This window comes from Vigna unguiculata, chromosome 5 (genome assembly GCF_004118075.2).
Source record: "Vigna unguiculata cultivar IT97K-499-35 chromosome 5, ASM411807v1, whole genome shotgun sequence".
NCBI classification, from domain to species: domain Eukaryota; kingdom Viridiplantae; phylum Streptophyta; class Magnoliopsida; order Fabales; family Fabaceae; genus Vigna; species Vigna unguiculata.
The window spans coordinates 4,242,474-4,256,350 of record NC_040283.1 but is presented as its reverse complement, the minus strand read 5'-3'; the positions used below and the strand labels follow the sequence as shown (position 1 = coordinate 4,256,350).

The window sequence follows — 13,877 nt, the reverse complement described above, 5'->3', positions numbered from 1 at the left end:
ACAGTCACATGAATAAAAATTAAATCGAGACAGACTTTATCGGTTAAGAATCCAAGAGTAAACTTAATTAAAAATAAAAAAATTGAACACTATATAAGGATTATCGTCCATATACTCATCGTCTTAAGGTTTTGAGTTGAGAGTGGTGTCAATTCCTTATGTGTAAGTTGGACTCATGTTCTCAGAATCAGAACCAGATTTGTGTGGTGACCGACCTTATGTGTTGTATCTCCCTGCTGCATAGGTTTAGCAAATATGGTGTGAATTGTTTGAATAATCACAAATATGAGGTGTTATCGTCACACGACCAAAGTAGGGTAAATGATATATTACCAAATCATATGTTTCCATTTTTGCATTCAAATGTTGACGCCATTTTCCAAGAGTTTATACGTCAACCCGAATCACAGATTCTTAATAGTTTAACAATCGTGTTTGTTTTTTATTTGAAAATATGTTGATATAACGATTATTGTGACCTAGATTTCTCAACCAAAAGGAGAAGGGTACTGATTTTGTTTTGGATGCTTGCATTGCAGTCTACGTGAACAATTTTCTTGCTCCATACTCGTATGTCGTATTATATAATTGCTAGTGTGGTAAAGTATAATACAGGCCTGCACCACCAAAGTTTAGAAAGTTGGAATTCTCCTTTTTGAAATATATAGTCAAATTGAGATAATTATTGAGAGAGAAGGTTTTTTATGAGATGTAAGATTTTTAATACATATTTTCATACTAAGATATCTTGAACGAGAATTTTAAATTTAAATCAACCTCATAAAATTATTTCGTAAACTTTACATTCTTCTGTATAGTATAATTTTGTTTTATTTTTAAATGTGAGATTTCTAACAATAATTAATATTCATTTTTCACTTAAATAAAAAAATGAAAGGTATTAACTTTTTTCATTGGTTGAAGTCTACGTGAGTGGTGAGCACATCGATCTTTTTCTTGCATATTATGTCTTCTTGGTTGTGTGGCTTAAAGTGTATAGGCCGGCACCACTAGATTTAAAAAATTATATATAATACAAACCCTACCCTTTTATGATTAAAAGAAATGTTGAATCAAAGGTCATGGGACCATTACCATCTTCCAAAAGCTCACTTGTTAATTATGATTATAACTCAATGGTTATTATGATGATCCATGGAGTTTTCAAATGATAATTTACTATTTTTTTTATACGTGTATGATTAGCTTCTAATTAAAGCGTGGGGTGTATGTGAGCTTTTATCAAGTTTTTTCTTGAGAGCTCATATATGTATATATCAGATAATTACAATTATGTTTTTGAGTTGTTATAATTATGTTATAGCTAGAGAAAAATTCTGATTACAATTTCATGGTGCTTGTAATTTGCGATATGTGCTATTTTTTTTTTTCAAGTTTATTATATTATTATGATGCTCTTTAAACCATTATTTTTAGGGGTTAATTATGTTTTAGTTTTTGTATTTACATACAAAATTGAAATTCGTTCTTTTTTTCAAAGTTCATATAAAATTCCTTATAGTTTATACTTTATCTTTATACTTTTTAATAAATGAAATACGTTTTTCAAAATTAACAACGTTAAATTTTAGGTGATGCCGATTGGATTAAAATGTCAAAATATGTGACATGTAATTGACACATGTTAGCCACATGTAATTTAAATTTTCTTTTATTTTAAATTTTTTTTTTGATTTTGGAGATGTATTTCATACATTACTAAAATATAAAGATGAATTTTTTATGAATTTTTTTGAGGGAAACAAATTATAATTTCACATATAAGTTGAAAAACTAAAAACATGCTTAACCCAATTATAGAAACTAGTAGTCAAGTGAATGCATAATCTAAAGAAGAGTGTTAAAAGAAAATTTTTCAACAGAAAAACATTTTGACAAGTTATATAATTATAAACTAATTTAAAACCCAATTTTTTAATAGAAAAAAAATCTTAATAGCTAATGTTTAACCACCAAATTTCTTTGGTAGTTAAAATCTTGATAGCTAAATTTGAAACCAATTTGGAGACCAATTATAATTTTGTATTTATAATGTAGTGAATATTTTAGTAACCAATATTTTTTTTATTTTGTAAACTAATATCTAAATTGGTCACTATGGTGGTTAACAATTTTTTGTCACTCAAATTAATTACTAATGAGACATTTTCTTGTAGTGAATTTTTTTTATGAACGTTAATAACTATTTATCTTATGTTTTGAAATATTGAAACTCTTGATTAGTTGAAATTATAATTATATAAATTCCAACATAATTTCAAATAAAATAAGAATGTTTTTGATAATTTAAAATGATAATAACAATGATGATGAAATAAATATGATAAATTTATATTCTTTATCCATGAGTTAATTTGAAAAGTTGAGTACTACTAATACTCATGTGTTGTCAATTTAAATATTTCTGTCACTATCAAAGACTTATTAAAAAAATTACCTACGAGTAAAAATTTATTTATCATTCTTAATTATACTTAATAGCATCAACAACTTTTATGAAGTTTTAGTATAACCATATTTCATCATTATAATGTGTGTGTGTGAGAGAGATAATGATACCCTATTTTTATTGATATATAGATGTGAAATTTCTTTTAGATAATGAATATACTCATATTCTATATAATCATTAAATATTTTTATAAAAAATAAAAATTACAATAAAAGATGTTATTAGTATCAATAATTTAATATCAAAATAATACATTTTTTTCTCTTTTAAATACTAAATAAGAAGTTGCATAAAATTTAAAATAAAATACAAAATAAATAAATAAAAAATAACTTAAAAGGAATGAACAAATATATAAAACAAATATCTATAAATTTATTATTATTTTCTTATCAAATTTTAAAAATTGAGTATTATTCACGTTACATTGAGATGAATCTAAATAATATCTAGATATTCATGTATATTTCTCCTCTGCTCATCATATTCAATCTTGTATAGCCATTTTCATTGTTAGCACAAGAAAATGTATATTAAATAACGTTGACTCTTATAGTACCATGGAATTGAACCCGTTGATTGGGCTGGACCTATAAATGATCTCAGCAAGTACATAAATAATCCAAATCTTGATGGTCACGAATGTAAGGAAATTTTGAATTATCTTACTCAGAAAGTCATTATTAATTTCTACCATTGCCTAAATGTTTAGACAGGTAATTGAAATTGAAATGAAATGAATTTAGCAGGATAGTTGTTAACAATTTTTGCGGGACACAATTATAATCACTATTTTTGTTATCTATAATGATAAACTATAGGGTTAAATATGTTTTTTTTTTTCCTTTAACTTTTACTAAAAATTTGAATTAGTTCTTTTCTAAACTTTAGTCCATTTTAGTTTCTCAATTATAGAAAGACAGTACTTAAACATGTTTCTCATCTAATATTGAAATAAAAATATGTCAAACAATATAAACAATTCAATTGCTATCATGAAACGAGTTTAAAACGTCAAATAAACCACTAGTACAAATTTTGCTTTTTACCTCGCCTTATATGCCTCGGTTGGTCAGGAACCGAAGCATATAATGGCGCGGTGGTATTTTTGCAATTTCAGACAACTTTTATGCCTCGGTTCAACGAAAACCCGAAGTAAAAGAGGGTTATATGCTTCGGTTCAAAAAAACTGGTGCCAAAAGAGGGTTATATGCCTCAGTTCCAAAGACCCGAAGCCAAAAATGTGGCTGGATATTTCAAAAATGCCACTAACCATTACGTCTTTGGCCTCGGGTGTCATTGAACCGGGGCCAAATAGGGCTATATGCATCGGTTATTAATTGAACCGAGGCCATATAGTTTAATTAGGGTTCAAAATTCGCGAACCCCCTTTTCTTCCCCGCGGTGCATTTCTCCTCTCTCTCTCTCTCTCTCTCTCTCTCTCTCTACAACCTGCTGCTCCAGCCACCCACCACCACCACGCGAAGCCCTGCAACCACGCTGTGCTGCCACTGCGCTGCTCCGGCCATTGTCTCCGCAAGCCGTCGCCGATGGCTCTGGCGGATCGAGAAGCTTGCAAGGTCGTGACAAGCTCTCGCCGGTGGCTCTTCTTCGCTCGACAGATCTGCCGCCACCACGGCCTCCTCTTTGACGCCGTCCCATCGCACCAAGCGTCGTCGATGCTTCCTTATCAAGACGACCTCGACGCCGACGCGATCAAGCGCCTACCGTTCATCCTGCACCAGCGCGCGGCGGCGGAGGAGTCGGAGTGCTGCATCTGCCTCGGCGCGTTCGTCGACGGCACGAAGCTGAAGGTTCTCCCTGGATGCGAATACAGCTTCCACAGCGAGTGCGTTGAGCGTGAAGGTAGCCGCGAAGGAATCCACAGTGGTTTTGTTGTTCATAATGTGAGAAGGAAAAGGCTTAACCCCTCCTTACTTGGGACTTTCGAAGCATCAAAGGAACAAAGTAAGAACGGGCATTAATTATGCATCTGCTGGATCTGGTGTTCTGCCAGATACCAACAACGTAAGTTAATGTCGCCCCTGTGTTTGAAGTTCATCATCATTCAGGTACTTTTTGTCTTTAACATGATGTACCCTTTTTGGTTGCAGGATATGTCTTTGACACTAGACAAACAAATTAAGTTCTTCCATAGGACTATTAAGCATAATTTGCCAAAGACGTTCACCGAGAATGAAGAATTAGAGAAGCATATTTCTGAATCCTTGTTTTTTGTCTCTACGGGTGTCAATGATTACTTCCACAACGGAACCTTCCGGGGCAACAAGATGGGTACTGACGGGGTATATGACCTCGGTTCTTACCATAACCGAGGCCAAAGGCTCTGCGAAATTTTTAATTAAGAAAAATATTGTTGAACCTATGGCTCCGGTCCCTCTGCAACCGAGGTAGAAAAGTGTTTTTACGACCTCGGGTGATAACCGAGGCCAAAAGGCACCCCTTTTGGCCTCACTCCAATATGCCTCGGTTCTAAAACCGAGTCAGAATGACAAAAATAACCGGGGCCAAAAGCCCTTATTACACTGGTGAACGTAACAAATTTAGTTAAAAAAACTAAATTCACATATTTTTAAAATTGGAGATTAAATTGGACAAAAGTTTAGAAAATGCATTAATTCCAATTTTTACTAAGAGTTTAAGGGATAAAAAACATATTTATACATAAATTTTAACTAATAATTTTAAATAATTAAAATAATATATTTAAGTGAAGTATATATAATTTAATGTTAATTTTCTTATAAAACTACTAAACTTTAATTTTTATCAGTTGCCGAATTTATTTTACTATATATAAGAATCTTTCCTAATTCATGACTCTCATTTCCTTACATGAACTTAATAACTTGTAACATGTATAGAAGATTGAGAATGAGATTATGCATAGGACAATTAATAGAGGATGAAGGTAACTAATTGTTACTTAGAAAACCTATGTTCATGAATGACAAAGACTAGGATATTGTAAATAGACATTATTTACAAGGAATTACATTTGACCTAATTATTGTTATAATATTTATTATCTATTAGGTATTATTGATTTGAACATAAAGTAACTTTGTAGGTTTTCTGACCCGATTTGATCCGATCCGATCCAATCCAAGTTAGTCCGACAATCATTGTTAGAAATAATTACCGTGTTTTCGATGTATTGTCCGTCTTGGAACGTAGAACTCTATCATATTTTTGTCTTTACAAGATGCATTAGAAGACGAAAGAAAAAATAAGTATTTAATCTGCGTTTGACCTCGACTCTTAGTAGATATGAGATTTATTAGATATACCAGAACACGACCGAAACTAACCTACTAAGCAGGAAAGACATACTTGAATTGATTAATTTATGACATTGAAGTTTTGAAAAAAAAATACAAACATAAACAAAATAAACACATGTGTTGAATGATTACAATTCCATATATAACAGCATAACTTATATTTAATCTCCAAATAACATTTCATTGAAACTAATGAGGATATTATTGCCCATTAGCTTTTTACAATCAAAAACACATATGTGTGATTAACCTAATTCCCTATAGATATCTTTTGTTGTTAAACTCCAAAGTTGTAACGATATAAGACCTAGAAATCTACTAAAAACAACATCACACCATGAACAACTCAGGGCCCTAGAATACCATACCTTAATAAAGAGACAACAACAGTTTCCGAGGATGGATACGAAAATAAGCATTATTTGAAAACTCCATATCTTATCAAATGTCACTTTTATTTAGAAACACTATATATGTAAATGCCATCATCTAAAAAAATTGCATTCCTTTGTTTGTCACTTATAGCCTATCCACAAAGGGTGTGGATTATTAATCAGATACCAACCCCTACCAAACAATGTTGTATATATTTTCCCATTTTTTTCGATTGCAAGTTGTTTTTAACATCATCTATTTTGGTTGGCGACAAGACAACTTTTTAGGTCATGGAAATGATTAATTAAATAACATATATTATGTCACACACCACCACCCCAGTGACCCCAAACTTTTATGAGTTTTGTCAAATATTAATTATTTTGAATATGAAAGGAAGTTTCAAATAACAACATATAAATTATTAACTTCCATTAAACCTTCTACTACACTTAGATCGCTTTCAATGATCTCTCGGTTCAACTACAACACTCTACCAATGAAGTTTTGTAGGTCAAACCCACGTCATCATGTATAAAGCTGTTTTAAATTTATATTAAATGTATAAAAAAGCATAATTTTCTTCAATTCTTCTGTTGGTTAATGTTCCGGTACACCCAATAAGTTCCATCTAGTTTAGGAGTCGAGATCATACGAAGTTTAAATACTTCTACCTCTTTTCACCTTTCGAGACGCCTTTTAAGGACAAAACGGTGACGAAGCTCAAACATTCTAAAGCGAACAATACTTCAAAAATTCGGTAGTTATTCTTAACGATGGTACCGGACGGAATCATAATATTATAAAAATAATAATAACAGCTTGAAGAGCAACAACAATAAATTAAAATTACAAATTGAACTAAAAATACCTAATTTAATTCTTGAAGTAAATTATTTTTCCGCTTAAATTGGATTTCCTAAAGAAAATATCCATGTTCTTAATTGATATAAAGCATGTTATTAGAGTGAGAATGAACAGTCTTGGAAAGAAACACTATCTAGTCCTTATCTTGTTTTGATCTGAACGCGAACTTACAGGAATTAGAAAGCTTAATAAAAACTAAAAGGCTCAAAGTTGTGAAATATATAAAATGTTGCAGTTTTAGTTGTTATGAAGAAAGTAAGTGAATTTATGCATGCATGGGACCATTTCTTTTGGAAAACAATTGTTTAGATGTTATTAATGAATAATGAATGATGCTTCTTTATGGCGTTGGTCGATCGTAAGGGTTAAGCATAACAGATAGTGGAACACATTAGAAGCTTTTAGAATATAATTTAATAAGAATATTAGGTACAGAAAGTGATGTTTCACTGAAAAAGACTTTATTTACTTTCACAATAATACCAAATCACAGATATATGCTCTCAATTATCAACAACTTTTTTTCTTTCTTTCTCTTGTTAGGTATACTCATGAAAGTGGGGTATGAGCTTTTACTCTTTTAAAAAGTTTTTCGTAAAACTATAAAATAATAATTTCAAACTAATCAAATATAAGTTATTATTATTATTTTTCATGTTTTATCAACCGAATTACTTTATTATTGCTGAGATAGAAAATTTAATATAGTTGTCAAAAAACTGATTATTGTTGAGATTTCCTTCCCTCGTTAAGTTGGAAATTTATTTTTGAATAAATTATACTATATGTTCAGTTATTTAAATTATAAAAGGTTTAATATCTCTTTGGTCTATTTTTTTTACTTAATATCCTCCCAATATTTATTAGAATGAGTCAATATATTGTCTTTAGACCAACCTTAACATTATTAGAGGATGATGAATTCACATAATTATATAAACATTTTTATTCTTCCAGAAATAAAATATATCACTTTGCTATGATATAATTTTAAAGAAAGAGATGACATTGACTTTTTTTTTTAAAATATTAAGATTACATTGAATAAAATTATTGAACAGTTACTACAAATTCATGACAAAAAAGATATTAAGTCATTATTAAATATATGATAATTTATTAAACACATTTGCAAACTGCTGGTCCAATTATTATTTTGTTATGTCAGTTAAGTAAACTTAAATTCTTTTGTTTGTTTTGATCACAAAAGCATATTAAGGCCCAAATATTGAATGTTCTAAAGTGGGCTTATTTTAATGCAAAAAATATGGGTTATTGCCTCTTACACCTATAGATTTACTAAATACACCTAAAATAATGAGAAAGACTGAAATACCTTTTATTGTTGAACCACATCACTACTACTATAATTTTCATTGTCGTCGCAATTGATATAGTCCATACCAATCCAAGCATGCTTTTTTATGCACCTCCATCTTTTTCGTCCTGCAACACCATAAAACTTGAACTCCCCAAACTACCCATAACTAAAAATGTTTTCAATTTTTTTTGTCTTTATTGTTAGATTGAAATATATTTTGTAGTTAATCTATTAACGAATTGTGTGAATTTGGTTTCTTAACATAGATTTTTTTTTTCAATTTAATATATAAATTATTTTTAATTACTGATAAATTCTGTCAAATTTTCAATATATAAAATGTTGAGAAATCAAAGATAGATATTAAAGAAAAGAACGGCAAAATATTAGAGACCAAAAAAAGGATTAATGAGGTTCGATATTTAGTTTACATATTTAGAAGTAAGGGTATGTTTAGACAAACTTACCTTTAAAAATTTATAGAAGAGAAAAATAAAATATTTTTTATAAGTTAAATTTAGTTTATATATACCTTACCAAATAACCAAACCAAAACCAAACTATAAAATGATCCCATATTCCAAATGAAATTACTATAATAACCAAACCAAAAACAAAGATAAAACAACAACAAAGGCCATTCACAGCGAAGCGATAGCATGGAATCCCCAACAGACATGCAATTTTACATATGCATCTGCTTTAATGCGACATCCTTAACCAAGGATAAAGTTTTTCATATGCGCCGAACTGTTATTGGACTTCTAACGTTGTGTTTTCCATTCGTCCAAAGCAATTCCCCAAAATTATAATTTCCCCTCTTAGTTACACTTGTAGCCTGTACAACAATCCTGAATGTCTTCTTTTCACCAATTTTCGTGAAAGTCAAGGAATTGGGTACAACAGCTATGGTATATCCCGGTAATTGAGCTTTTGCAGAATATGTGCTTGGTGGTCCAACATTGGTGACGGTGCGAGTAACAGTTACGGCTTTTAACCCCAGATTTGGCAATGTGATTGAAGGGTAGTTCAAGTCTGTTATGGTGTGAGATCCTGAACAAATGAAGCTTTTGTTGAAATTGAGTGCCGAGATGAGTTGTTGGTCGTATCCGGAAGCACACAGAAAGTTCAAGTAATCGACAAGGCTTAGATCATAAACAAGACCAGGATCTATTGCAGGGTTTGGTTGCACATGTCCTGAACCATAGGCAAAAGGGTTCGCCAATTTTTTATCAAACGCATCCCTTATTGTTCTGTTGGTGTTATCTCTTGTGCTTGCTGCAAGGACATGTTTAAGGTAAGTTAGAAATTCCCAAAAGAAAATGATGGTACATGTGCATATTTTAGAGTGGGTTAACCAAAGTTCCTATAATAGGACAAAGTGTGTACACAGAAAGAGAATATATACCTGTTGTCATAATTGCTGACTTAATAGCAGCTGGACTCCAATCAGGGTGAAGTGTTTTGATAAGTCCAGCAATGCCAGCAACATGAGGGCAAGACATAGAAGTTCCTTGCATTACGTTGAATGGAAACCCTCTACGTGTGTCTGAAGGCAAGTTAGAGGCACTTGCAAATAGTGAATAGGAAGCAAGTATGTTCACACCAGGCGCAGTTACATCGGGCTAAAACAACATGATATTAAACAAAAACATGTCTTATCAAACAGTGAAGACAGTGTTATGTTATAAGAAGTGTACAACATACATAGTTGATACTAAATATTTCAATACTAGTGCGTGTGTGTGGGTGCACCTTGAGTATTGATGGCTGAATCTTATTGGGTCCCCTTGATGAGAATGAAGCCATAACTGGAGCTGGCTTTCTTCCCAGCAATGTTCTTGCTGAAGACATCCTTATTGTCGTATTCGAGTTTATTGTGTCGTCCCTGAAATATAAACATATATGGTTAACTTTGGTATAGCTATTATAAAAAAAAATGTTAAGGTTACTAGAAAGATATGAGAAACTATTATTAGGTAGTTCGAAATAACTACTTTCAATTCACAAAAAGGAATCAGTAACACTTCATTGTATGCATGCTATGTGAAGATTAGTATCATCTGATAAATTGTGAAAGGATATATCAATACGTGGCACTTATGAGAAAACCAGGCGTTGTTTTTTTATGGCCCGGAGGATAGTTGACAGTGGACAAAACATGAGGCTCGGCAAGAAGAGTGTTTCCATTTTGCTTTTGATTGCCCAAAATCATTCCCATAGCTCCTGCAGATAGAGCTTCATTACCCTCAGCAACTGATTTTATTTTTCCTTCTCGAATGCATGACACTATTTTTCCCTTTACTTTTCTTGGATCCAGTGTCCCAGCCTTACAAAGTCGACTGCAGGAAAAACACGCGTGAAAATAAATCAATAGCCATTGAATAAACAAGGTTTGAAGCAGCATTTGAGATGATTTGTACTACTCACGCGTCTCGATTTGTGGCATTGCCAAATTTAGCATCAGTAGAAAGGATTAGAGAAAAAGACTGGTTAGGTGGTATGTTTACAAAAAGACTGGCTCCCTGGTATTATATAATAACACTAATCAGCCATGTCATTGAAATCATAGGTTAAGAATAACAATGATAATTAATTACCGTAATTTGCTGATTGTTTCCAAAAGTTAAGGTACTGCTGAAGTCCCTATCGAGTGTGCTAGCTGCAATTGTGAACAGCCAAGGAGCCACATTGATAACGGTTCCAGGTGTTGGTCCATCGTTCCCTGCAGAAGCAACCACAAGAACATTTTTCCCAAGTGCATGGAATGCCCCAATGGAAACCTCATCTGTGAATATTTCTTCAGCACTGAGACTGGTTCGGCCTCCAACAGAGACAGAAATAATATCAACACCATCACTTATGGCTTGGTCTATAGCAGCTAACACATCAGCACCAAAACAACTAGCTGCATCAGTGAGAGACCAACACGCTTTGTAAGCTGCAACTCGAGCTCTCGGGGAGCCACCCTTTGCAGTGCCATTGCCATTGCCAAATACACTCGCACCAGGAACGAAATTGCCTCCTGCTGTTGATAGAGTATGCGTGCCATGCCCCACAAAGTCACGTGCTGTTTGTTGTGATCGAGGAAGTTGACCGTTGAATGCTTCATAAGCTTTGTTGAAGAACCTTGCTCCAATTAGCTTCCTTAATTATATAACATGTAATGAAGTTTTAATTGTATTATGGTTGAATATACCAGCAGCAATGTTCACATAATATTACAATTAACAGAACTAGAAACCTTAAACTATTGAAGAGGAAAGATTAAAAGAAAGGAAGATGACCTGTTACATGGAACTTTGTTTAAACCTCGGATTTGACAGACATTGCCACCACGCCATTTTGCAGGGACAGGACCCAAACCCTGGTCTGTAAAACTCTTGGACTCAGGCCAGACACCTATGTAAGAGGTGAAGTTAGAATAGTATTAGAAGAATATAGACATCCCACTATAGATATTGCAAACGTAAAACCAGAAACTGATTTCTGGTTTTAGATGTTAACATATACTTTTTTTTCCTTAAATCAAATTCAAAGTCTCTCTTATTGTGTATTGCAAACTAACTCACACTCAAATAGAAGTTAAAATTTTGCATGTGATTTATGTGTTGGATTATGTTTCATATATTATGGTTATAGTTATCGAAATATTATAATTTATATCATTATACAAAATTAGTCTTACACATATAAGATATTTGATAATTTTTATCCTTCGATAATATAGTTTTAACAGAAAATTGTCCTTAACATAGGAGTATTAAGTAGGAGTAGTATATAATAATTGATCGAATCCACACGGATGGAAATTAACATCACTATTTTTATATATAAGTTGACTAAATAAATGAATAAAAAAGTGTAATAAAATTGGTAACAATTGATTGCGCATGAAACATTTTCTTGGAATTGAGACCTTTAGATTCACAAATTCATGGAAATTCTCCTTGTAATTTACAAATGTAGAACACACCATGTGTGAACTATTGGAAAAATAAAATAGGAAAACGTTTCACATACACACTCAATAAAATATAATACTTTAAGGAATAAACGGTCCCACCTTTCTTGTTTAGATTTTTTGAGCCCAAAAAAGAATCTTGCCAACTCGAGAAGTCTGAACTTGTCGGTGAGAACGTAAACTAAATAACTTGAAAACTGGAACGCCCTTAATGGTCTATAATTAACATGCCATGACAACATAAACCAACTATACATCCTCAATAAAATAACTAAATTATATGGCAAACTGTAGGATAAATTGATATCTCTGGTTATGATCATAACATTGATGCTGTTTCAAAATATTTAAAAGATAGCCATTTGATTCTAATTATTGAGTAATGAAGTGTAAGAATTGTGCTGTGAAAGTTTAATGATATTACTGAATTGGTAGAGTAAAATAGATCATATATATGGTAATGTTACGAAGTTAATTACCTGTGTCGATGTTACCGATGATTGTATTCTCACCAAATCTCCCTCTTTGCCATGCTGAGTTGATACCATTTCTCTGCAGTCCAAGAAACTCCCACGAACGGGTTGTGTGCAGTTTATGCTCTTTGCTCAAAAACACAGATACTACGTTTGGGTTTTCTACATCAGTGGAAACATTATTTGTGTCAACTAATCTGAAAATAAATTATAGAAATAACGAAAAATGAGTTGAACAACACACTACTGATTTTCTCACTTGCAATAACTGCTGCTTCTTCCTCTTCAAGTGAAGCTGCAAAGCCATTGACGTGTTTGTTATATGAATAAATAATTGCTTCTTTGGCCTTTTCATGGCTGCGAATGATTCACACACACAACACAGTTAATTCCATAAACCAGTTTCTTCTAAACCCTGAAGTTAGTGGCTTCATCAACTTATATACCTTCCCAAGATCGAACCCAGTAAATCATAATGGGAATGTGTGGCTGTTTGAAGGTCAACAGATGAAGGGTTTGGACCATGAGAATGTGCTCCCAAGTACACAATGTAGCACTGCAAACACCAGATCACAGACTAACAATTGATGCAGAGTAACTAAAATGAAGTAACCCAGCATTTATATATCATCCAAATTCCATTGTTAATTACTACATCCTATGTATAAAATCACCACCTTATTTTCAAAGCAGAAACTGATTAAAATACTGAAATAGAGTGACGAATTAACAATTAACTGGCTTAGGCCTACCTTTTTACTGGCATGGACAGCATTCAGCAACAAAGTGAAAATAACAAAACATGAAAGAAGAAGATGAAGGTAAAAAATGGAGCCACTCATTCTTTTCATTGGCTCTGGAAAGTGCTTAGCACATGGCTTTCGTGCTCTTTCCTTATATAGTGACACAGACATAGCAAAGGCAAATTTTATATTCATTGGTTAAAGACCACTGTAGATTTCACTGAAAATTATTTTTGTTTTATTTATAGATTCTTGCTTTTGATCTTTAAATTTGACCAGTCAAAAATTTTGAACTTTTTTCTTCGTTATAACTTTTAGTTTTTATACAATATTGTTAATCAATTTGTGGAAAATAT

The 13,877-nt window shown here is 32.1% G+C and overlaps 1 protein-coding gene across 1 annotated transcript; it reads right to left on the bottom strand.

Annotated features, from left to right (window-relative positions):
• Positions 1–8,893: 8,893 nt before the first annotated feature.
• LOC114183902 (subtilisin-like protease Glyma18g48580) lies at positions 8,894–13,658 on the bottom strand. Its single transcript, XM_028071077.1, has 11 exons — positions 13,531–13,658; positions 13,225–13,334; positions 13,038–13,135; positions 12,785–12,940; positions 11,629–11,743; positions 10,942–11,488; positions 10,772–10,866; positions 10,435–10,683; positions 10,097–10,229; positions 9,750–9,966; positions 8,894–9,619 (listed from the first exon to the last, which is right to left on the bottom strand). Exons 1-11 carry the CDS (start codon positions 13,627–13,629, stop codon positions 9,078–9,080), a joined length of 2,361 nt encoding a protein of 786 aa, XP_027926878.1. The 5' UTR covers positions 13,630–13,658; the 3' UTR covers positions 8,894–9,077.
• Between the last annotated feature and the right edge of the window lie 219 nt (positions 13,659–13,877).